A 26,236-nucleotide genomic window follows, 5' to 3' on the forward strand; every position below is an offset into this window, starting at 1 on the left:
AAATTTGAGTCAAATATACATTTAGTTTGATGAATATTTACGAGGGTTTCTATTGAAGTTTTCAAATAATTTCTTTCAAATCCTAGCTCATAATAATCATGATGCTCTAAAATTTAATATTGAATTTTCATTGCATGCTTAGATCTAGGTTTTCTAAATCAATTTTCAACAGCATAACAATTATTTCTAAACAATGCATGAATCAAATTCTATTTCTTAATTGCAAATCAGAATTATTCTACATATTTTATTCCATAAAATTTCAGTAACTAAATTTTAGCAACATGGTAGGCACAAGATAGACATATATTCCAAAATATTTTTAACAAATGGGTTCTCAAACCCTACCTTATTTTGATAGCTGAAATTCTGGATAATGTGGTGAAGACATGCAATCCAAATACTCTTAAGTTTTCAACAATTCTTTTACTTCAATTTCCCAATTGCTCTTCCAAAATATGTGTGTCAAAAAATGAACTACAAACCCTCTAATTAAGAGTCATAACCCTAATTAGGGTTTCTATTCCCTAATTTTCTAAAAGTCATTTGCTTTATTAAAATATAAATATTTTAATTGTTTAATTCTTTCATGCACACTTAAAGCCATTTTAAAATTTTTTTTAAATACATTTTTATTTTCTTTTTTCCACTTAATTATTTATGCAAAATACTTTTAAAAGCACAATTTATTATTTTAATTAATAATAATAAACCTCCATTATTTAAATGCAACTCTAACTTAATCATTATTGATTAAATAATTACAATAAAACAATATTAAATCTTTAATATTTTAATTCATTTGATCCAATTTCTCAAATCATTATTGATTAAATAATTACAACAAAACAATATTAAATCTTTAATATTTTAGTTCATTTGATCCAATTTCTCAAATTAGAGTTTTAAATTAAATATTTGAAAGCAGAGCACTCATTTAATTAATTTATAATTAATTAAATATCATCACATTTTAATATTTTCTTTTTTAACAAAATAATTTTTAACAATTCTAATATCATAAGATTAATCCTAAAGTCATAGTTAAATCATTTATTGAGCTATCACAAAGTCAAACCCACATAACAACAACATAAGCAAAACCGACCAAGGTCAAAATCAAACAATACACACAAAGATAATCTCATGAGTTTCAAAAAGGGTAGGTAGTTAGATACATGCCCTCCTTTGCATGCCAAGTAATTAGGTTTTGGCTTGGATTGAACATGAACATTATCTTTGTATTCTTACCATTGAGTTATTGCAATAGTGCACACTCATCCTGACAATTCAAGGAAGTTGATGCCCGATACCTACAACTTGCATAAAGGACACACATGTACATGTGCATATATATCTAAGTTAAACACATGATGACAGGGAGTAGTACGTCATGAAGATCCTGACTCATAGGTGACTACAACTCCATCCCTCAACCACATCAAGAACATCAGACAGAAATATAAAATAGATACACACACCACACACATGCAAGTATGGGGTAAATATAATCAATAAATCATGAGAAGCATTACATCTTAATATAAAAAAATCAACATCATCATCATTTAAAGGCATATCATATGACATCATTATGGAAGCAATTACATTTACTAACTAAGAGTTATTTACAAAGGTAAATCATAATCATCGAATAGACACATGAAAGTATCATCATTGTAAGTAAGTAACCATTACTATCTTGTATAATCAATTACCCTATATACCAAAGTATCTTATTTTAAACTATTAGTTAAGGGCTACATGTCTATAGAAGAGTAAGATGGAACTTTAACAACGAGGTCTAAAATGGTAGTAAACGATGGGTATTACAATGATGTAGAGGTTGTGTACATGTCAAGTTACAAGTTTTGACATGATGATTTGGTCAACTTATAAACGTAGTGTCCTTGAACCAATATGTGCATCGTCATATAACACTTTTTATTACTCAATGACAAATTGTGTTCTTGACATCTTTGGAGGAAAAACTTTAAATTTGTCAAGGACTCCTCGCAAGTGTTTCCATATATACTTCTATATATTTATGTGTGAGATAAAAAAGATGCTAAGAACTTCTCTTTGTAATGTTGCAGGAGCATTACCAAAAAAAAGTACTAAATATGCATATGATCCCCTTGGGTGGGTAAATGTTTTCTTGTCTTGGTCTTCAAACGCTATCATGTCAAAAGTGAAAAGTATTGCTTACTAGATAAGGAGTCCAATAATTGATCAATGAATGGAAGAGGAAAGTGCTTCTTGGTTGTTGAATTCGATTCTCTATAGTCCACACAGACTATCTATTCCATCCCTTAGGAACAAATAACCAACAAAGAAACCCATTAGCTATCTAAGATTGGATATATGAATCTCACATTTAACATTTCTTGTAGTCCTACCTAACTACTTATTTAACTATTAGATTCATCCTTTTATGAGGCTCCTAAATAGTGCGAAACCTTTCTTGACATCTGTCTTGTGTGTATAAAGATTTGGATAGAGTGCTTTCCTATTTTGACAATTCTATACAAACATGCTAATTGATGTTCAGGTAGTAAAGTAGTCTAACTACTACTACCACCAACACTCTTGGCTTAATCTATTGTTGGTGTTGATATATTTTCCAAGTGTTATTTCTACTTGTGAATAGAGGAGACTCATATACATAATGTTTATGCATGTGATCATTTCAGCTATTGGATGAGGTAAAAGATTATGCAATATTGTAGTGGTAGAATGGTAACATGCAATTATTTTAATGGGAAGTAAAGTATGCAATGGACAAGATGAACAAGACAAAAATATATTGTACAATAAGAAAAGGAATGTAATGCAAGTATGATAGACCACCGTTCCTTTTCAATATTGCAAATTTGGAAGGAAGAAGCCCCTAGTAGGCTCAAGAGGTGACTCAAGCAATAAATAGAGACAATGATTCCTTTGCTAAATATGGAATTTTGAAATAGAAAATGCTATAATGATAAAAACACAAATAAAGAAATATTTAAATGCATCTGGAAATAAAAAAGGAAACAAACAACTTTAGATTTGAATAATTGATAGATGAAATGTTGAAGGTACTTATATCAACTTTTAAATAGTTTGACATTGTAACCTACCTACCCATCCAATTTGAGCCTATTTCTATTTTTGATCTATACCTTGGATTTTTGCTTGAAATGTTGAGCGATAATCTAACTATTTTTGACCTACCTAAAAAATATCTAACAACTTTTTAGCTTGTTCCTACACATAAAAAAGTACGGAAGAAGATTGGGAAGAGGAGTTTCGCTTGGTCAAACCCTTGTTTAGGCATCAACCTTTGAAAATATAATGAAATTGCATAAATGACATTTAAAACAGGATCTAGATCTAATCATGAATTACCTCATGCCTTGATGACACAATGCCTCTTTGGATGTGATCATAAGTGTTAATGCAATAGCTTGGACTATACCAAAACCCAAAATGAAATCATGAAAAATAAGCCCTATGAAATAGATGATCTAGTTTTCCACAATGCTTGATCATGAAGAAGGAGAATGCTTTGAAAACTTGGAGATTTGGATGCTTTAAAACTTAGAGAATTATTAGATGCGACTTTCTTGATTTCTTGATCATGGATGCTTGGGAATAGTAATAAATGGCAAAGTGAGGAGAGATAAGGTGTTTATATACCTCATCCAATATTTTTGAGGTTAAAACTCATCCATGTCGACCATAAATCCTAATCCTCTATTGAATTACCAAGAGGAGGACCCAATTCAATCTTTGGGGTATAGATTGACCAAACCAATTTACACACTATAATGGGCTACAAAAAACTAATGTATACCCTCTGATTAGAGCCTAGATTAGGACCAAGGGTCCCAAACAATGAAAGAATTTGAGAAATTAGTGTATAACTAATTCATAGTTTGGGAAAGAATGTAAATGCCATAAATTGTGATATAGGGCCTAGGTGATGAAATTAATTATGGGATTGGAGGAAAAATAGAGGAGCCAATTTAGAAATAAGGACCTACCTCAATCTTTGAAGAAATTTGATCAACACAAGACTTATACTATTTATTTGAAGGTTTGGTGAGTGAGAAGAGAACACAAAATCAATGTGGGAACCCATACATACTAAAATGAGGATAAAATAGACATCTAATTATAGATGCTAAGTTTTTATGATGGTAAAATATCAAATCATCTAGGTCTTAGCTATAGTCATTTTTAATTGTGTGGGAGAACATTGTATCTTCATCTTGTAAATTGAGCATGAATTTTTTGTCTATTATCACAAGGGCTTGTAGTGAATCTTCCTCTCCATCTCAAGCATTAGGCCAATTTATTAGTAAAACTCTTGGTGTAGTTGAGTTGGGGGATACAAAACTAGCTTCTTTGTAATATTTCAATTAAACAAAGATCTCAAATAATCTCTTAACAACTTTTTCTCTTCACGAGACCTCCTTAATTTGAGAAATAGAAGCTTAAGCACCCAATAGGACCGCACCTTTAACCTTTTCTTTTTATGTTTTCTAATCAAGTCAACCATGAAGTTATCTTCAAAACTAAATTAGAGAAAAATCTAAAAATGAACTAAATTTAAGCCCAATAGATGACCCCACTAACAAAGAGTGGTGGTGAATTAACTTAGAATTCACAAAAAGTAACAACTTTATTAAATTTAAATATGGTACGTAATTATACTTATACCATATGTATAACCATCTATTAAGAACATATATAATTTAACAAGACAACAATACCCCAAAAGACAAATAAGAGTCAAACTCAAAAAAACATCACAAAATTTAAATTGAAGACTACAAATACACAATAAATTAAATGTAAGACCATAAATACACCATTCCACCAAATTCGCCCGAGGCACAATCCCAACCTCATCCTTTTAGATATCAGTGGCCTTGCACTTAGCAAGACTTGATCCTTGGTGGACTCTTTGCGAGCCTTTCAACTTCACCAATAGACCAAAGGCCCTTTGGCACCATAAATTAATTTAAATAATATGACAAAATTATATCAAAAGAGGATGTGAAAATTCTCTAATTATAATAAAGTATCTAGACATGTTAATATTTAATTAAGATCCTCATCATGGGAGTTGTGGATCCGTTGTCATCACAACCAACAAATTTAAAAAATTGCAGTTCTTTATTTGGCTGTCTAAACAGTCAATTGGGCTTATAGTTCTAGAATCCAGATATAGATTCTTTTGAGAATAAAATAAAATCCAACATTCATTGAAGAGAAAAAACTTTCCAAGGCGTAAATAGTATGACTATGCATTCAATTTCGATAGTTTGACGAAAAATAATAGAACCGAAGGTAACGAAAAGATTCAAATGTGATTCTGGTCAAGGTGTAGAAGGAAAATGGGGTTTTCAAACTGTGAACACGGTAATTTTGACCGAGCCCGAGAAGTAACAGTGCATAATTTACTGATCCCGAACGCCAAATGATAGATTTGCTCCATACGTGTATATGACGGCAACTTTCTAGATTGGGAGACGACAAGTGACATCAGCAGGTCACATGGATTTCTCTTCATTTCACGCGGAATGGGGCAGAAAAATGTTTCTTCTTAGAAGCTGAAGACTTTCAAACTCTCTGACTATGGAAGGGATTAAAATCCCTGTTAGACCCAGTCCTAGGTTGGACTTCTCCAACGCTCTATCCGTATTCAAATCTCTGACCAGCTCTATTCTCCTCAGTGGACAGTCAAACCTCCCACTCCGCTTCACTCTTGCATTGTGGCTTTTGTCAAAGACTCCATGTATAAATCATTCTGTTTTGCTCCTCAATTTCATCACTCGCCAAGCTCCTCAATTCAGACCCCAAACCCAAGCCCAAACCCTTGCCCTTTCATGGATACCCACTGCCCTAAAATTGATACCCGTAGCCTTTAATGGAATGCCGGCTAAGATTATAAGCTGGAAATGAGTGATGTGCAAGACAGGCAGCTAAGTTTCTTGCCATTATTGAGCTCAGTTGCTTGCTGGAGTGCCTGAAAATTCGGTTGTAGTGGGTGTGAACAGAATAAGCAATGGAAATTGAAGAGGGGAAAAGACAGTGGGACAAAATTCGAAGTCAGGAGTTGGACAATTGTGTCCGGAATGAAGTAAATCATGGATGTCAATTAGCAAGAGAGCTTGAAACTAAGCTCAATTCTACTCAAGGCCCTGATATGTACCAGTTGCTAGTGAGCTCTTCTGCTGAAATAGTGGCTACCTTCTCTAAAGCTTTGGAAATACTTGATTTCAATTCCAGTTCTGGTTCTTCTCATTGGCATGAGGGGCTCAGAGTTGTTTTAGAGAAAAATGGTGAGAGATTCCTAGGAAGCAAACGGCTCTTGCAAATTGAACAGACCAAAGATAACAGGAATTGTTCTCCTCGCTCTGTAGGCAGGTCCTCTGGAAGTGGCAGTCCGCCTAGTGAAATGTCTGAAGGTTCTCCGGTTCATAGTTTGGCTATTTCAGCTGCGCGTAAAGAAACTGAACACGTGGGAAGCCCAGAGAATGGACCAGGGAGCAACAGCGAGCGACGGGAAATCTCCAGGAAGAGGTATATCATCGTTCAGGATTTTCATATCCTGGCTAGCTCGACTCTTATTATAATAAATTCTTATTTCAATTATGTCCAGGACTGATAGCTATGCTCCGATTTCAAGTATTTGTGAATTTCAATAGCAGTTTTTGTTCCTTCTTTTGTTGAAGAATATACCATACGCAATTTCCGCCCAGTATTAGCAGTCTGATTTCAACCGTATTTTGATTTTCAGTCATTTTTTGGTTGATGTTTGTTTTGAAATCTTACTCCACCGTGATAGGTGTCTAGCAACAGCTTATATTTTAGCTTCTTGGCATAATCTTCATTCCCTCTGCATTTGGCACAACCAAGTTCTTGTTTCCCACTAATATTGTCTACATGTTGCAGGAAATCACTTCCAAGAAGGACAATAAGGATCGCTGCAAACAGTTCTGAACCAGGGAATGATACGCCTCCAGATGATGGCCACACATGGCGAAAGTATGGCCAAAAAGACATTCTCGGAGCTCAATTTCCTCGGTATTGACACTTCCAACTTTTAACTGGCAAAATTTTGTAGTTTTGTCTAAGGCTTTCAGGCTCAAGGCTAACATTGGTCTGAAATTCAAAATTTTGATGGATTTGCAGAAGCTATTACAGATGCACTCACAAGAATGATCTGGGCTGCCAGGCTACAAAGCAAGTACAGAGAGCAGATGATGATCCTTCAGTATTTGAAATAACCTACAGAGGTCCTCATACTTGCCATACTGATCAGCGAGTCATTCAGATTCAACTTCCCTTTTCAATTGGCTCAAACATTGATTCAAACTTGGGTACTCCAAACACCCTTGTCTTTGGGACTGAATGTAATCCTCAATCTAACACTCCTGCACTCCATGGATTGTCTCCTAATCAGTTGCATCCAAGTTTAAACCATGCCTCGACATCTTGGTTTGGCGGCAGTGTTTGCAAAGTGGAAAGTGAGAGCTCAGATAGTTTCGGCAAGAGTCCAGCTGCATCTTCAGTGTTTACTTGTTCACACAATTTACTTCACATGGAGGAGAACCCAGCACATAATGGAATGCAACCCGGTGGTAGGAATGCAAAGATATGCGTTTCTCCATTCAGAGACCAAGGAAGCAATGATCAGGGAGAGAGTTCTACTGAAATAATCACTCAACAGCACAATGGATTGTCTGCACTCGCTGAGGGAGAGCTTGTGTGGCCAAATTTTGCTCAGATTTTTAGTTCTCCGCCAACTCCTGAATCAAATTATATTCCTGCACCCACTGCAACAATGCCATTAATGCATGGTAGTGCGTATGGGCAACAACTGCTACCATCAGAATCTGATCTTACAGATGTTGTATCAGGTTACACTTCTGCAGCTGATTCTCCTATGCTAGATATCGATACATTTTCCATGTTCAATACGGTAAATTTTGATTCATTTTTCCAATTTGAAAGAAGTGATCCTTTTCAGGACCATTCAGTGCTATAAGAATCTATAAACCTCTGGGATATAACTACTAATAATCTGTTTTTTTCTCATCCTGGTTGACTTTTCTCTCTGTCTATCTGCCTGAACTATGATGCTAAGTTTCAGCTTTGAGAAATGTAACCATGGAGTAGTAAGAAACTATAGCTAACTTGTTCTACCATATACCAACCGTCCATGATGGCCTCCTCCACAAAGTTTTGCTCTCACTTTGTAGAGCCTGTAAAACAAATCTGTAGAGGAAAAGTAAATTTTATTCCTTTCCTTACCAATAATTGTAGCACTTTTATCAACATCACTTGTTTGCTCCTGTCTAGTGGAAAGCATGGATCTGGCCTGGTTTCTCACAGCGAAAAAATGTACCAATTTGTAAATTTGAGTGGATCGCCAAGCAAGATTAGATGAAAAGTTCACTGAAAAACATTTTCTCTATTAAGTAATCAAAGCCAATACTATGTACTTTGCATTTGATTTTGTCAAGCAAACTTTTCTATAAGGAGTTTCATATTAAGGAATCTCTTAGTAATGAAACAAACACCTACAGTTTACCCTCATAAAATAAATCAGTAAATAACCAGACATTATCTTAATACACATTCAAGGGCATTCCAATCAAGGGCTAATTGCAAGTGATGTTTCCAATGTTTCACACAATCTGCAATGCCTAACAGTTGAAGGATAATACATTGATGTTAATTTTATGTATGTAGGCTATGTACTTTCTAAGCTTGCCTTGACCTTTGAATGCTTATGCATAAATCTTTGTTATTTCCCCAACTTTAAGCACTGATAATGGATAAGTATATATGTGTTACCCCAGTGATCAGCATTTCATAACTCTTCCGATACAACATACCTGGTGAATGCATGTTAGAGAGGAGGACCAATCCCTGAATATCATACAGAGGTTCAGTATTATATTAATTGCCTATGTCAAGAATTGAATAACTAACAAAGAAATAATGAGGGGGGGTTGTAAGTTTAATTAAGATGCAGCAATACTCAATATAATGGGACAGAATACATTATCTAACAATGACAGGGATTGAACAAACAACAGTCATGTTATTCACGTAAGGCAGTGCTTAGTAGATAAGCAAGGGGGCATTTTGGAAGAGGAGCAATATCATGAAGAGATGTTCCTTTTCGAAAGGACATTGCCACGGGAAGAGAGGCAGTGGTTCACCCTCAATATACAAGTGGTCTTCCTTGTGGGAAACGGTATCAAACAAGGACAAATATATTGATATCAATTTTAACTTTTATGTATCTAGTCTATGTACTTTATAAACCTGCCTTGAAAACCACTCTGCCTTTGAATGCAGTCATGCATGCATCTTTGTCATGTCCCCAACATTAAGCACTGCTTAATGGATAAAGTATATATGCAGTATTAGGTAAACCCAGTGATAAGCAATTCATAACTTTCCCGATACAATCAGCGACGCATGTACTCGGTGAATGCATGTTAGAAAGGAGGACCAATCCGTGGATATCAGACAGTGGCTCAGTGTTATATTAAATGCCCATGTCAAGAATTGAATACCTAACAAAGAAATAATGAGGGGTAGTTGGGAGTTTAATTAAGAGGCAGCAATTCTTATTATGATGGGATGGAAATGCATTATCTAACAACAACGATGATCATGTTATTCATGCAAGGCAGTGGTTAGTGGATAAGCAAGGAGGCATTTTGGAAGGGGAGCAATATCATGAAGAGATGTCCCCTTTGAAAAGGACATCACCACAGAAAGAGGTGATGTTTCACCCTCTACATAGAAGGGGTCCTCTTTGAGGGAAATGGGACCAAACAAGGGCAACAACATCGGATCATTGAGCAACCTGATAAGGATGTGATTTCAGAAAATGCACATATATTATTCTTCAGCCTCTATACTTGTTGGTGGTATAATGTATATTGCAGGGAATCGTATTTCAGTTATTAAGCTTGCATCTGATATAGAATTTCCACCTTACAGCTAATATAAATGTTCTATGCTAACTTCGCTATACCTCTACCTACGTATAATAAGTCACATATGAAGATTCTTTTAAAGGTTCTCATCCATTGGGTCATCTTATTTTGGAGGGGAGATATGGTAGCCATGCTGGTAGAGACATCCCAAGTGGGGCTGGGAGGCCAGATGAAGGTTATCATTTGTGCTTCTGTGCTGGGTGGAACAGCTCAAGGCACCTTGCATGATCTCCCAATCGGTGCTCCATAACAATGATGAATTGGATTGGATGGAACTTCAAAGCACTCCCAAATGCACATTTGGAATATTGCAATAGTGAATATGAATTCTATTTGTACAATATTGGCTTATCTGTTGTTTATCTTTTGCTGCTATCCTGGTTGTAGGTCCTACATGAGGATACTAAAATTACAATTCCCATTCCCAAGCATTATCCAAACCTTAAAAGAGAATTTTAGGGCAGATTGAATTAAGTCCCAGTAGGGAACATTACAATTGGTACAAGAGAATAATCCTACCACCATGTGAGAAATAGTTGGTGCAATCTAATTGAGGGGCTCAAAGGGCTTTAGGAAAAGAGAGAAGGAAGCTTGCACCTGCAAACCATCCTACACCAAGCAACACTGTGAGAAAACAAATGCGAAACAAATTGAGAAGCTATTGCTCAAGCTCTCATGCAACAAAATGAAAGAAGTGAAAGAACCACCTAGCTTCTCCTCCAAGCTACTCAAATATAAGCAATAATTCTCAACCCAACCCACCCAATGGGAGGGATGCTAACTCCAACCACTTCGAGAATAATAAGGCTGCCCCAAGGGTAGCAAACCCTAGGCCAACAAGACCTATCTTCTTACCTAGGGGTAACACGTGGAAGAGGATGCAAACATGGATAATATTGACAAAATTGTGGAAGCATACTCCAGGATTGACCCTGATATGAGGAGAAATGTCCCTTTTAAGGATTACTGTGATTCCAAAATGAAAGTTGTCTTCAATAAGAAAATAAAAGGGCATTTTGACAAGGATTAGCAAGATGATCCTCCCCAAATTCGATGGGTCAAGGAAGACAACAACATGTTTGGGTCCAAAGATTGGACACCTACCTTGCACTTAGCCCAGAGACTGAAGAAAACACCATCAAGTCTGCTGCATTCCACCTGCAGGGAACAACTGATGATTAGTGGTACAATCATCTCATTACTCAAGATCACCAACACGTAACTACCTATGACTAGTTCACCCAAGGGCTCATCCAAAGGTTCAACCATAAACATCTCAAGGGGTACTTTAGAGAACTCATGTCACTATGGTAACAAGGAACAATGGAGTATGCCACTCAATTCCGGAAACTTTCTATGATGGCATGCAAAGTATCCCATAGAAGACTAGCCTACTTATTTGTCCAAGGATCAATGGATTCTATTTGTGGCTTAGTAAGTGCCCTTAACTGTCCATCACTTAAGGATGGAATTCAAAAAACACTAAATGTAGACATCACACCTACAAAGGACAAATACCATACCAAGAGTCAATCTCCTAACATTCATACTGAACCTTTTTATAATAAGGATGAAGGGAAAAACATTCTTTTTCCCCTACAAAGAAAAGGAAGAACGATTGAAGAAGGGATTATGTTTTAAGTGAAGGAAGAAAGGGAACCAAGGCACATTTGTAATCAAGAAAAAATGAAGAAATGGCGAGAAGACCAAAATTGGTCTTTTAAATGCAAGGAAGAATGCATACTAGAGTGCACGTGAGAAAGGAAGTCAAGCACATAACATAGAAGTAATGTCCAATTAAAATGCAAAAGCAAATCCAAGCAAGGAAACAAGGCATGATGTAGAAGACCTCTTAAGCATCCAACCAAAAAAAGAAAGGACAATTAACATGTGGAGCTTTGTTGAGGAGCAAATTTAGCTATGTTCCCTCGAGTTTTTGGGATGGGGATGGCGGGATGGGTTTTCGGGACGACAAATTTTTATTGCAATTTTGGGAGCGGGAGGGGGACGACAAATGGGGACGGCTATATATATAGGGAAATCTTAAAATATACATTGAAATTTGCAAATATACATGTTAGTCATATGAAACTAAGCACAAAGCATGTCATTTAAACATTATAGAACCTTAACATACACCATTTGAATGCCATCTAGGAAATTATCGATTTAAGTACTCAATTGTCAATATGCATATCTATATGTGAACAAAAATATTTAAATATAAGTTTAGCAGTGAAAAATATCATAAAAATCTAGAAATCTAAATATGTCCAAAGGCTAGAGGGCTGCCATAAAATTTCATCATCATGTTCAAGTTCAACATAGAAAATAAAATGTAGAAAAATGAAGCAGACTGCTGTTCCTATTCTGCCTCAGCCACCATGGAACCAAAAAAATCACCTCCTTTTCTTGCAAAATGAGAACCCCAACAAGCTGCAATACACTCCAACTTCAGACAAAACCAAACAAATGTCAAAACAACCACAATGTGGTCATTTTTGACCTTTTAGGGCATTTTGAGGGGCGGGGCCCATTGGATGACCAAGTAGGGACAAACAAAATAATTTTTTTTGTTTTAATTTTTTTTAACTTCACAAAAAATGGGGACGACTTGCCATGCTGATCACGGTTGGGGGACTTCTGGATGTTCGCTTTCTGTATTGAGGACGGTTGGCTGTCTCCTTTTTTTCTCCTAGAAGTACCCAAGTATTGCGGACGTCTCCTACATTTTTTGCCTTACTGGGGACGGTGGGGGGATGTCCCATACTTGTTCCCCCCTCTTGGAAACCTTAGCTTTTCGGGCGGGGACACGTTCCGAGGGTAAATAGAAATTTAGTAATCACTACACCTTTATATGCTCAAGATCTAGAAACCAATGGTCCAACCAGTTTCAACAGAATTTTTTTCTGTAATAGGTCAACTTGTAATCACTATAGAGAACCCCTAAGGTTCCTCTGGCCAAAGAAGTGAAATATCTTCATCTAGCATTACATAGATATGTGTCATGCTTCTAATCCCCACAGTAGTAAATCAAATCTTGCTTTGATATTAAAAGATAGCTATGATATTATGAAATGTTGGTCAGCCTAATAAAAGCTAATGTTACAAATCTCCCAACGGTTAGTTTAGGGACCCTCACATTTAACTGGTTAAACTATCATTGGTTAAGGACAAGCAATCTCGGAAGGGGCAGACTATCATGTGCCCAACCCTAAGCATCGAATAACAGATAAAGTATATATGCAGTATTAGGTAAAGCCAGTGATCAGCAATTCATAACTCTCCCAATACAATCAGTGAGGCACATACTTGGTGAATGGATGATAGAAAGGAGGATAAGTCCCTGAGTATCATACATGCTCTGTATTAGATTAATTGCCTAAGTCAAGAATCAAATAACTAATAAAGAAATAATGTGGGGTGGTTGAGAGTTTATTAAGAGGCAGCAATTCTTATTATTATGGGACAACATTATCTAACAACAATGATGAGTAAACAAACAACACTCATGATATTCACACAAGGCAGTGATTAGTGGATAAGCAAGGCAGTATTTTTGAAGGGGAGTGATATCATGAAGAGATGTTCCCTTAGGAAAGGACATCAGCATGGGAAGAGAGGTGATGGTTCACCCTCTGTATAAAATGGATCTTCCTTGAGGGAAATGGGATAAAAAAGGACAAGAACGTGGGATCACCGAGCAATTTGTTAAGGATATGATTTCAGAAAATACACACACACACATATCAATCAATCTGCATTCTCTATACTTGTTGGTAGTTTGATGTATATTGTAGGTAATGTACGTTAATTATTAAACTTGCATCTGATATAGATTATTCTGCCCTACAACCGATATAGATTTGTTATGTTAACTTCACTATACCTCTACCTATGTATAATATGACACATATGAAGATTCATTTAAATATTCTCATGTGTTGGGTCATATATATAGCACATATGAAGGATGCAAGTGCCTAGGAATCCATGTTGGTAGAGACACCCCAAGTGAGACTGGGAAGCCGGATGAAGTTTGTCATTCCGTGCTCCTAAGCTGGGTGTAACAGCTCAAGCCTTGTATGATCTCCCAACTAGTTCTTCATAATGACGATGAGTTGGATTAGATGGAACTTCAAAGGAATCCCATATGCACGTTTGGAATATTACAATGGTGAATTAGGATTCTATTTGTAATTTTATACAATATTGGCTTATTTGTTGTTCATCTTGCGATACTAACATAGTTGTAGGTTCTATATCAGTATACTGAAGTGACAATTCCCATTCCCAAGCATTATTCAAACCTCAAAGAGAATTTTAGGGTAGATTGAGATTAGTCCCAGTAGGGGACATTACAATCTTCTTTGTATTACTGAAATACAAGAAGCTCCCAATCTTTTTCTTTATTAGCTTTATTTGATAGTCTTTTCTTGTTTTATTTTTGCTGCTTCTCAATAGTATCTTTGTAATATTTTTATCACAACCTTTGGTTTTGGCAATTTGTACATTTGGTCTCTACCTTCCATCCTCCACCTCAACACATAAGAAGAAATTCTTGCCTGTTATGTAGACAATGTTTCTAAATAAGAGAGAACCCAGAGCAATCTGCACGCAGTTGATCTTTTTGCAGGGGCTGAGAATATCTGCACATGCATCCACATAGATTTGCAAGTCTGGAGCCTTATGTGCAATGGTCAACAAGCAGTTGTTCTCAGATTCAACTGTGCTAGACAAAATCTAACACAAAACCTGGCAAGAGACTGAAAGTAAAATTAGTGAATATTGTCACACAATCCACAAAGCAATACAAGCTTCTCCTTAACAAATATTTCTTGTAGTATCACTTTGTCCCTACATGGATATCTTCCATCATTGAATCAGTGAAGTGTTCTTTTCTCTCCAATTGTACTTTTTAATATAGAGTTTCTTGTTGTCAACATGTGTAAAACTTAGGATGAATAGCATTAGCTCTTACTGAATCTCAACTGGTAAAAATTGCGCTGACTTTCTTGCTGGTTCACATTATATATCAAAACATTTATACACAATCTCATCATTTTCGATTGTAGAAATCATGGAACCTCTGGTAGGAATAGGATTGCTATAATGAATCTTCAGACGACCTTGTTAAAGAATAGCCACGTGTCATGGCAACTTTAGCTGCAATTATTCATCTTCCTTTGGTTTGGTTTAAGGGGATGATAAAGATTCAATATGATTTAGCACTTATTTGATGCTCTATGACTTTTTCCCAGGAGAGAGTCCTTTCAATTTGGTGACAACATGGCCCTTGATGACACAATGCCAAATGAGGGGTTGAGCAATGCACGGCTCACCAACATTCATGAGGTCTACTGAGAAGGGTTTAGCAATCAACCTTTTCTAGTCCTAGACTTCAAATTTAAGCATGGGTAAATTGCCGACAATGTTAACTTTAGCTCAAGTTTTGCAGATGTGGTTTTGACAAGACGACACAGCCATTTTGGTGTCACATGTTAAGTAGCAATGAACATCACACATTTCCATATGAGCTTCACCAATTTGCTGCTATAAATATCTTTTGTGAACCTTATCCCTGCTAACTATTCAGAGATTTACACGTAGATCTGATCCAAGCATCCTTTGCATATCAGTATCTATCAAGGCAAACTATCAATATGTGTCCACATTTACAGTGTCCTTATATCTTAAAATGGTTAGGCATGTGAATATTTGAAGACTCTCAGCAATAAGTGGATGAAACAAAAAGTGGATGAATAACATTATCAAAGATTGATATGAAAATTGATGGAAACGTATGGTTAGATGATTGAGAAAGAGGACCCGTTTATATAGGGCCGATGAGTTTATATTTATTGATTTTTCATCAGTAACATTGGCAAGGAACAAGTCAAATTTTATATTGATGCTTGTGGTCCAGGATTACAAGAGGGGATGGCATGGTATATAGTTAATGGTATTTAGTTCTACCATCCAAATAAGAGGAAGTATTAGGTCAAGAATATAGTTATATTTATTATTTTTGGTATTTAATAAAAAAAATGTCCTATCATCTCTAATTGTTTCCTATTGGTTTATCATTCATTTTTATTGTGTATGTAACCTTTAGGAACATCCCATCAAATTCAGGTAGAATGTCATCTCGCTAAACTTTGTTGTTGAAGGAACTACCTGCTGAGAGAGAGATAATCATTCAAGAAGTGAATTGATAACAAATAGAAGAGCTCTTAAACTATTTGTTTTTATAAGCTGTTAAGATTATCCCCCAAGAAATACTTCATTTTGTTGTTTGTAATAACCTTAGTTTAACATGTATTAAATTAAAAACTGCCTTGTAAATTTCCATTTGTGTTAGCCATCCTCAATAGAAGTGGGAGACCAAGTGCATGGGGCGACTCAATTGAGGGTTGAACTTGCTTGTGTGGTAAGTAGTTTATGCTGTTAGCGTTTCATTTGTTATGAATTTTGAAAATGTCGAGTATCAAGAACCTTTTTAACAATAGTACTTTTTCCTGGGTACAAATTTATTTATTGGTGAAAAAATCCAAATGAATTAAGGAGTATTTAAATTTCTTTTGGTTTCAATACTTTAAAGGGTTGCACAAAGTTTGATTTGATGAATGTTTTGGTTAAGGATGCCATTTTTTAATCCAATGTGGGAAATTATGTCTGCAAAGTAAATGGTTATAAATGGCTCTATACATGACCATCGTCTTACTTGTTATAGCTGTTAATCTTCTTGAGATGAAATGCTGCTTCGGCCCTTTTCACATAAGTTGAATGCTTTTCTCTTTGGCAGCTTCACAGTCTTTATGTCACTTCTTACACATTTGGGAGTGTATGAACTCTTCCATGACTTGAAAAATAAAGTGTATGAACACTTCCATGCGCCATCACTGTCTTACTCATTATATATACTGATAAAATACTGTTTCTATGCTTTCTTGTTATGATGTTTTATGCTTTTTTCCTTTGTAGCTTTAGTGTTTATTCTAACATAATCTCATGAGTGTTGTTGAGCTAGAACCTGCAATCATAAATAGTGCAAGGCTTGAGAAGAAGGCCATAAGCCTTCTGATCTAGCACTTCTTTGAGAATGATTGCTCTTAATGATTTAGGTTAAGATCTTGGTCTAGTTAGGTCTAACAATGTGTGTCTAGATGTAGGAGTGTTTTCCTAAAGTATCCTCGAGATAGTTAGCTCTCAATGACCTTGATCAGGTTGGGGGTACTGATATGTTTTTCTTCTAATTATACCACTGTTATCATAGGTAGTAAAACCCTGAATTAATTGAGATCAACAAGGTAAGAGTGTTCTGAAAGATATTTTGAGTTATAATGTTTCTAATGTTGGCATTTGACCTCGTGTTCTGGTTGATTTATCTGATGTGGGAGTTTAGAGGCTGACTTCTTATAATGTTCATGTTCTCTTAGGTTTTAAGCACATCTCACTGGTTATATCTCTCTGTTTTATTTTTTCGATTGACTTTTCAATTTGAGATTATTCCTCACGATTGAAGAATATTAATTAAGTGAGCAACTCAAATCAAGTTTTCTTATCCCACTGAGATTGTCTACATCTTGCAGGGAACTAATGCCTAGAAGGACTATGAGGATATCTGAAAACAATTTTGAACATGAGAGGGATAATCTCAAGAGGGTGGCCATGCTTTGAGAAAATTTACACATGAAAGATATTCTTGGAGTCCAACATCCTTGTATTGATGTTTCCTGTCTTTCCACCTATGTTTCTTCAATAAACATTTATATTCCCAAAGATCATATTTTGTGAAAATATTGATGGATTTGCAGAAGCTAAGGCATTTGCACATGTAATAATGATTTGGATTTCACCAGGACGAAAAGGAAGCCCAGAGGGCAGGTGATGGTTGGTCATTCTCCAACATAGCATACAGAGGGACTTTCCAAATCAATCACCAAGTTTGTCAGGTTCAGATTCTTTCCCCAGTTGTTTCAAATCCTACTTCAAAATTGAATTTTTGTTGCTCGTCTTTGGGAGAGATTGTATTATTCAACTTAATAGTTCTCAAGGCTGTGCATTGATGGATTTGCAGAAGCTACCACATTTGCACATTTTAATAATGATTTGGATTTCACCAGGATGAAAAGGAAGCGCAGAGGGCAGGTGATGGCTGATCATTCTCCAACATAGCATACAGAGGGACTTTCCAAATCAATCACCAAGTTTGTCAGGTTCAGATTCTTTCCCCAGCTGTTTCAAATCCTACTTCAAAATTGAATTAATTTTTGCTCGTCTTTGGGAGAGATTGTATTATTTAACTTAATAGTTCTAAAGGCTGTGCATTGTCTCCTGATCTGTATGTCAAAGATTTAGTCATGCCTCCAGACCTTGGTTTGGTTTGAAATGAGGTTGTGATGACTTGAGAGTGGAAAATAGGAGTTTAGATAGTCTTGAAAAGGGTCTTAGCATCTGCAGCATTCCACATTCACATAATTTACACCTTATTAAAGAGAAATGACTGCAAATATATCTATTACACTGCTCAAAAAATAAGGATGCAGTAATCAGGAATAGAATTCAATTGGTTTTATTTGTCAACAATAGTACAAATGCTTGTTCTTCCCTACAAGAGTTTGTAAAAGCAAGATTTTCCTAGGTTTTTAGTTTGTCAGCAACTTTTGAGTTACATGGTGTGCCCATGCGTATTGCATTGATGCCATTGATCATTTATTGCTGGGGATTGGATTGTAGAAGTGTTGTATTAGATTCACAATTAGGCAGCTGATTTTCCTTTCTAGATATAACTTCTTTTTGCATACTCAATATGGTAAATTTTTTTTTTTTTCCACTTCAAATGAAGTGATCCCATTTATAATTGTTTAGCACCATATGAAGCTCCAAATTCTAGTTGCAGTAGCATTTGTACTGATTCTGCATACATTTTTTGTTTTTCCCGGTGTATTTTTCTCGCTGACTATCTTCTCAAACTCTATTAAGTCTCCACCATGTTGAGACCCACAGGTTTGCTGATAAAATATAGCAAGGTTTGATGTTGATAAGATTTAAAGTTGAGATGGACCTCACTGAATAACTGTTTGATTGTTTGTAATCGTAATCTCATAGGCTAGGGTTGGCAAATAAAAAAAGAGTAAATTAAATATTTTAAAGGTGTCCCTAAAAAATAAATCAGAGTTTTATTTAATTTTATAAAATCACTTTGTTAAAGAAAGCGTTTCTTCTAGAATCTTTTGAGGAGGTTAATTTTGGAGTCTTCTAGAAGACTCAAGTAAACTTTTAAAAAGAGGAGCTCTAGCTATTTGGTATCATTGAGTTTATTTCTTCATAATAGATATTTTCCTTTTTGGCTGCAACTTGGTTTCAGCTTTATTCTAAAGACAAGAACCCTTGTGAATTTGGCAAGTTGGAGGAAGACCTTGCTCATCTTGTGGAGGGTTCGTGATGGAGTTCTTTTTGGACTTCATTGCATTTTTTTAGCATCAGAAGAAGATAGCAATCTTTAGGTTTACAGCTGCTAAGGTTTGTTACCAAAATTTCCTGGATTTGTCATCAAATTATTTTGGGTTTTGATGGAGAATGCTTTAGGATTTTGGGAGAATATTATTTGCAAGTTTTAAAGAAGTTTAAGGCCTCAAACAACTAGGGTTTCAAAGGGAAACAGATTCCAGCTAGGGCTTGAAGATTTATTGTGGGTTGAAGACAATAATATTCAGACCTGAGTTATATTTGGGCATAGTTGCATCAATAAAAGTCAAGCAAGGTTTGAAGGTGAAATAGCTAATTTTTGGAGGTATTTTTGATGAAGCAACACATGTGGACATTCTGCTTTTTACATTGGACTTCTGTAAGTTAATTACAGTCACAGGTTGAAGGCTTTGATTGTCATATTTTGGGGTTATAAGGTCATATTATCATTTCCAACCCTAGATGTTTCACACTAGGACATAATCAATTTGCATTTGAGGAGTTTTGGAATCTACTTTGGCAAGGGTTATTCTTCAGACTTTAAACAGTAGCGACAGGTTTATATCAGACTAAGACTTCATCATTTCTAAGGTGGCCAGCAAGGGAGAACAACAGTGCATTGTTGAGGAAGCATTTTCTTAAGACTTGGACCTCATATCAATCATTCTTGTATGCAAATGTAAGTCTGAAAACATAAATCAGGCCCTATCTATTATAATCATCCATCATCATTCCAATAAAGCTATTATCTGGACCACCAAAACTCAAATCCAAACCTTTGAAAGTCAAATGGAAAAATCAGATCAGAACTGAAAAGTTCAGAAAATGGGGGTCGCACGAAAAATGTTTGACAAATGAGAAACTACCTAAATCAAGGAAAACAGGGCAGGATTATAATGGGTTCTTAGGGTGGTATGAGAGCTTGGATCCTGCCAACTAGTTGGGTGAAATCAGTTCTCTTTACAACAATTTGGATTGGTTTTCAGTTGGTATAGTGAGATAAGTCATCTTGGGAAAAAATTCTAGCTGTAAATAGAGATGGAAAGACCTTGAACAAACACAACAGAAGATCAATTGTGAATCACAGCATGTAGATGATTCACATTCAAGAAAAGTTGGGTACAAGGTTTCATCTCCATCTACAAGAGATTTTAGGCCATGGCAAGAAAAGATGCAATTATGAGTAGCTGCCATAAGTATTGCTCCCTTCCAAAGAAGATATGTGACCATTCCTTGAAACAATTTATGGGTATACAAGTTTTGATGATGATTTGGTATACAAGTTTAAATCATCTCCATTGGAGGAAAGAAAATTCAAATGAGGTATGCAGTAATACATGAAGAATTCAATAAATATGCAGATTCAGTGCATAAGGACAAAAGGATAGCACTGGGGAGTAACTCACATAAGGCTTCATCCTCTTTATCAGAAGATTCACAATAGGATGCTGTAAGAGAGATAGACACGACTTCCCTTGATGTAGAGCACGAGATCGATATGGATAATGATGATATGGATTCTTTGGGTGATCACAATGCATCTTCTAGTGTGATAGTTGATTCCTTTGATGACGCAATTCCTACATGTGAAGAAAAATATATACATGTCTTTCAAGGACATTTGGGAAATTGAGAACAAAATCTTTTGGTGTGGGAAGATTTACAAAACCATTTGGTAGTAATGGAAGATATAATAGCTCAAGGATTATCAAGGTTGGATTTTATTCATAAGCACCTAGAAGACCTCTTTTGGACAGCCCAAAGAGAGAGAAGACAAAAAGGAAATTGACATGGAATTCCACATACACATTTGCACTTTTTCAAGGAAATATTGGCATTGATGAAAGAGGACAACTCACAAATGCTTAGAGATAGGAACATAGTGGTCAAGTTGGTGAAAGATAAAGATAGGGAGATTGTGTTGTCTTCATTTGAGTATGTCTCATCATTCATTGCATAAATCAGAAAATCAGTCCTCTATAACAGCCACTTCTATGGTGCAAAATTGACAATGCAAGAGGTATAGAGATTGAACAAGTTGATGAAAGGATTGAAGAGCTTCACAAGGAAATACCTTGCAGCCTTGTGATATCATTTGAAGAAGATTTATTTGCGACACTATCACCTGTAATGATTTTTGAAGGACATGAGACAAGTCAAGATTTGGCAATATTTGATGAGTCCTAAGAAAATATAGAGGAGCCCAAAAAGATGATTTGGGACAGCAGTAGTGTGCTGCAGAGCAGGGGTAGCTATGTCTTCATTGATACTGCATTTCACAACCACGAAGGCTTTCAAACATCAGATGCAAGTTTCAAAATCTTGGGTGGATTACTCCTATGCTCTCAATTCCTTGTAGTACATCAAAACGGACATTTCAATCATATCTTCCCAGGCACATTTGATCTCTTTAGGTTCAAATTGGATATAGTTATCACTTTTGGTTTTTTTGTAATGGTTTTATGTAATAAGGTCATCAAGACCATTTTATGTGTGTTTGATTTCATGTTAGGTAACCAGGTGTGTGGAATTATCAAATTGCAAATGTAGTCAAGTTTTCAACAAAGTTGTCAATACACTTTTTGCATTTTTGTTATGTATGTAGAAGATGAAAATTAGTTTGGAACAGTTAGAAATCTCTTGGAAATGCCTTAAAAAGGCTTTGTAAGGTTGAATATAAGTGTTGGTTGAAGTTTAAATAAAAGAAATGAAAATATAACCCCGTTTCCTGCATTTTATTGCTGTTATTGGCTTCTTTACGGATCTGTACAGATGAATGGGCTTCTGAACCAATTAGAGATTAAAGTTCATTGAATGTACTTCATTTTCCTTTTGGTCTCATGGTGTTATGTTCTATTTTGGGCAAGTTATCACCCTTTTACTAAATCTGTTGGAAACCCTACTTAGGGTTTATAGCGAACAAGAAATTTGCTTTTCTCCGATTTCCCAGTGGAAAATTCTATAAATTGTTGAAAATTTCTTTTTTTGTTTCTACTTTGATATTTCCAAGTCATAGAGCAAGGTGGTTAGGGTTGCATCTGTTAAAGTTAAAACTCATGTTTAGATCTGAACTGTTATATTTCAGCCTAGGGAAGTCACGAACAATGGAGCAATTTGTATACAAGGTGCTTGAGATTGCATGGTTAGCAAGAGGGACATGTTGTTGTATATATAACGACCCTATCACTGCGAGGGACTGATTAGAAAATCCTTGGAGCATTGATTTGGACCAAGCTCTAGTGTTCTAGGCCTTTAACTAGCCTTTTTATGCCTAATTGGCAGAGTTGCAGCCAAATCAGAGTGGTTTTGTACAAAGCAACCCCTATTGATGGTGAGTTATGTTGTATATAGCCCAAATGAGTATCTAGAAGTGGTCTTTTATCTTCTAGATCAGTTCTAGTTTGAAAATTATGCCAAAATACATGAATTGCTGCTCCCTTTAGGCCTAATGGCTGAATTACCAGTCAATTATTGAGGATGTTGGTCCACATAGACTCTACCTGCATCTTGGATTTATTATAGAGGGACATAAAGGGTATCTCAAAAGGCAACTAGATTGTGGATATCAAACGTGCCTAGGAAGATATAGTTGAAATACCCATTTTAATGTACTACTTAGAATTGGGAGCCTAGAAAGGAGTAATCCACCCATTAAGAGTGTTACATCCCAATTTTTGATCCAATTTAAAATGTTCATATAGTCATTGAGGTTTCACGTGAAGTTAGTTGACAGTTAAAATTTGTTCCAATCATGTGAAATGGTAAGATGGTTAATTGTTATAATTTCATATGAAGATGAAATGCTAGTTAATCGTTATGATGATATTTTAAAGCTATTTTGGGAAGTTAATTATTTATCATGAATTCATGGGAATTGAAAAGGCGGTTAGCCGTTATGATCGTTTATGATTAATAATTTGTTATGCTAATATGATTTAATTGTTGAGAATTTCTTTGTAGGGAGCACGACAAAGGGGTGGAAGCATTTTCAAAAAAGAATTGAGCATAGAGGCACCACTATCATTGGGCAAATAGGTGTGAATCTTGAATCACCATGGCTAAGGGTAAATGACTAGGCAAGCAAGAGTGTACGTTGGACAATACCATGAGCTACTTGGATAACATATAAAATATTTAGATATTTAAACACAATCAAAATTCGTACCTTTGATGATTTATGTTGGTATCCTCATCATTTCATTATAGGGCCCTAGCACGACTGAATCGACTGACCTGGCTAAAGAGTCCTCAGAATGGAGAGGATAAATTGGACTATCGGATTAGGAAACCAACCATGTGCCCGCTAGGCGGGTGGGAGAAATAATATTGGATATGGGAGTGATGGGGCACACTATCCAAGCATTTCTCTCTAATCACAATCATCACATTGGTGGAACTAAACTACCAGCTCTCAACTTCCTATGGTTGTTCCGCTCCATTCCCTTCCATCCGTCCTAGATGCCCATAGCCCATAAAATAGTAGGGGAGGGCCCTTTTGGATAGTAGGGTAGGAAAAATGAAATTTTTGTTGAATTCCATTTTTTTGGTGAATGGGGTTTGTATATGTTCTGCAATATCACCTGTAAATACCCCACTAGTATGAAAAGTCTTTAATGTTAGTTGAGTTCTCGGCTCTCCAATTGATTTGCCTGCAATATAAATGCACATATGTATAAAGGTATGATGCCACCATTGTATTAAATTACCCAAGCTCATCTCTATTAACACACACGCACACACACACGCTTATACTTTGGGAGGATATGAAGATAAAATACATTTTCCAAATTATGCATGTATATAGATATGCGTATCCTAATAGGTATAACCTTAGACACAATAATAACATGATGACATCATTTGAAAATTTTATATATATATATATATATATATATATATATATAGATAATTCTTTTAATAAGGAGTCTTTCGAATTCTTCTTTTAAAATTAAAAGTCTCTATGAGGGACAATGAGTACATTTGGGAATATTTCTTCTTTTGAATCAGTGAACCAAGAAGCTGATAATCTTTTCTTGCAATTGTCATCAAGAGCCGTGGTTTCAATTGAAGCCTTCTCTATTGTTTTACATTTAAGCTCGATAGTGTTTCTTATTAATTAAATCATATTGATTTAATTATTAAGTTACTTATTATCTCTAGTTTACTTGAGCTAAATTTTAGGCATATAATAATTATTACTATGTAACCTAGGTTTTACCTATTAGGGTTTTGATCTCTTTTTATAATGATTGATCTCTTTGTAATTTATTGATTCACTTTTGATTATAGCAATTTCTCTTTTTGCTCATAATAATGTCTCATTTATAAATCTTGCAATTCCAACCTCCATAGCTTTTTGCTTCTCTCTTATTTGATAGGTGTTTGCATGTAGGTGATTCTTGGGAGCTGTGGGGATGATTTTTCATCAAATTCAACATGGTATCAAAGCTCCAGATCTTCATGCCCTTGTTCTGTTTATACAAAGTTTGGTTTGACTTTCAAATCTGTGATTTTTTGAGAGTTTCAGTTCTTCAGAATGATTTTTTTTCAGATATGGGGGGTTACTGATTTTCGGGTGACTTTGAGCCCAAACAGACATCACTGTTGAGCTCAGAGTGTAGAAAAATCCCTATATTCATATAAAATTTGTCCAATTTGGACACAATTGGAATCTAAGGCAAAAAATATTGCTCCCAGATTGGGCACATTTCCTTAGAGATTGATTTTATTATATTTTGGCACGAAAATTGAGATTTTGCAGCTCAAAATTTGAGATTTTGGGTACGAAAATTGAGATTTTTTTGGCTCAAAACTTGAGATTTTTGGGCATGCAAATCAAGATTTTTGGCACGCAAATCGATATTTTTTGGTAGGCAAATCAAGATTTTTGACAGGTAAATCAAGGTTTTTTGGCATGTAAATCAAGATTTTTTGTGCGCAAATTAAGATTTTTGGCATGTAAATCAAGGTAGTTTTGGTTTAAATTGACATGCTTCTTGAGGTAATTTATGGTATTGTGGGCTCGCTTTCTGAGGCATTTTGCACAGATCATGCGGTGGTAAAAAAATTGTTTTTGCCCTTCTAGCTCTTTTTTGACCTACATGTGGTTTTTTGGCCGTAACTTGCTCATTCGAACTCCGTTTTTCGCAAATGAGATATCACCAGAAAGTTGGTTTCAAGCTCGTCGTGATGGTGCAGTTTATTCAGACTTTTGATGCTGTTCAGTTTCCAGTTTATACAGTCAAAGTTTGATGTTCTATTTTGTACTCTAGGATACATATCTTGAGACATTCTATTTTCCAGATTCTGCTCTAGGCACATCCCATTTAGTTTTTTTTTTTTTTTTTTGGATTTTGGTGGATATCTTAATTGTTTCAGGTCTAGAGATCAATTTTGTTGCTTCAGATGATTTTTCATGGGTTGTACTATTTGTTGTATTATCATTATGCCTCTTTTGATATTTGTTGACATCCTTTTGTAGTATTTTGCAAACACATTTAAATAAAGTGTCACTCTATTGCATTTTAGGATCTTGGACATCTTTGTGTTTTATTGTACTCACACTACATTATAAAGTGCCTTGGGGGTTTCATGGTGGCCATATTCGTCATCTTCTTTTGTCAAGTGAGTGTTCCTTCCACGACGTTAGCCTCATGATGTGTCAATGACACGTGCCTTTATAGGTGTTTGTACTTCTTTTGCACTCTCAATGTTCCTGGTTCTTCTTTTTGTAGGAGATATTGCATTAATTT

At 35.5% G+C, this 26,236-nt stretch overlaps 1 protein-coding gene across 8 annotated transcripts; it reads left to right on the forward strand.

The window, feature by feature from the left end:
• Window positions 1–5,574: 5,574 nt before the first annotated feature.
• Window positions 5,575–25,489, forward strand: LOC149548357 (uncharacterized). Of its 8 annotated transcripts, none has more exons than XR_016354017.1 (7): window positions 5,575–6,573; window positions 6,946–7,077; window positions 7,186–7,975; window positions 17,606–17,736; window positions 17,876–17,968; window positions 18,140–18,232; window positions 24,877–25,489. XR_016354017.1 is itself a non-coding variant. In XM_089792441.1 (4 exons), exons 1-4 carry the CDS (start codon window positions 6,056–6,058, stop codon window positions 17,618–17,620), a joined length of 1,455 nt encoding a protein of 484 aa, XP_089648567.1. In that variant the 5' UTR covers window positions 5,575–6,055; the 3' UTR covers window positions 17,621–17,737. The 8 variants fall into 8 exon arrangements, 2 of the variants coding, with proteins under 2 accessions (XP_089648567.1, XP_089648566.1); XR_016354015.1 differs by lacking the exon at window positions 24,877–25,489 and adding an exon at window positions 22,570–23,196; XR_016354016.1 differs by lacking the exon at window positions 24,877–25,489 and adding an exon at window positions 19,384–22,217.
• The last annotated feature ends 747 nt before the right edge of the window (window positions 25,490–26,236 follow it).

This window comes from Cupressus sempervirens, chromosome 7, assembly GCF_028749045.1.
Source record: "Cupressus sempervirens isolate cs-2001-9-10 chromosome 7, ASM2874904v1, whole genome shotgun sequence".
NCBI classification, from domain to species: domain Eukaryota; kingdom Viridiplantae; phylum Streptophyta; class Pinopsida; order Cupressales; family Cupressaceae; genus Cupressus; species Cupressus sempervirens.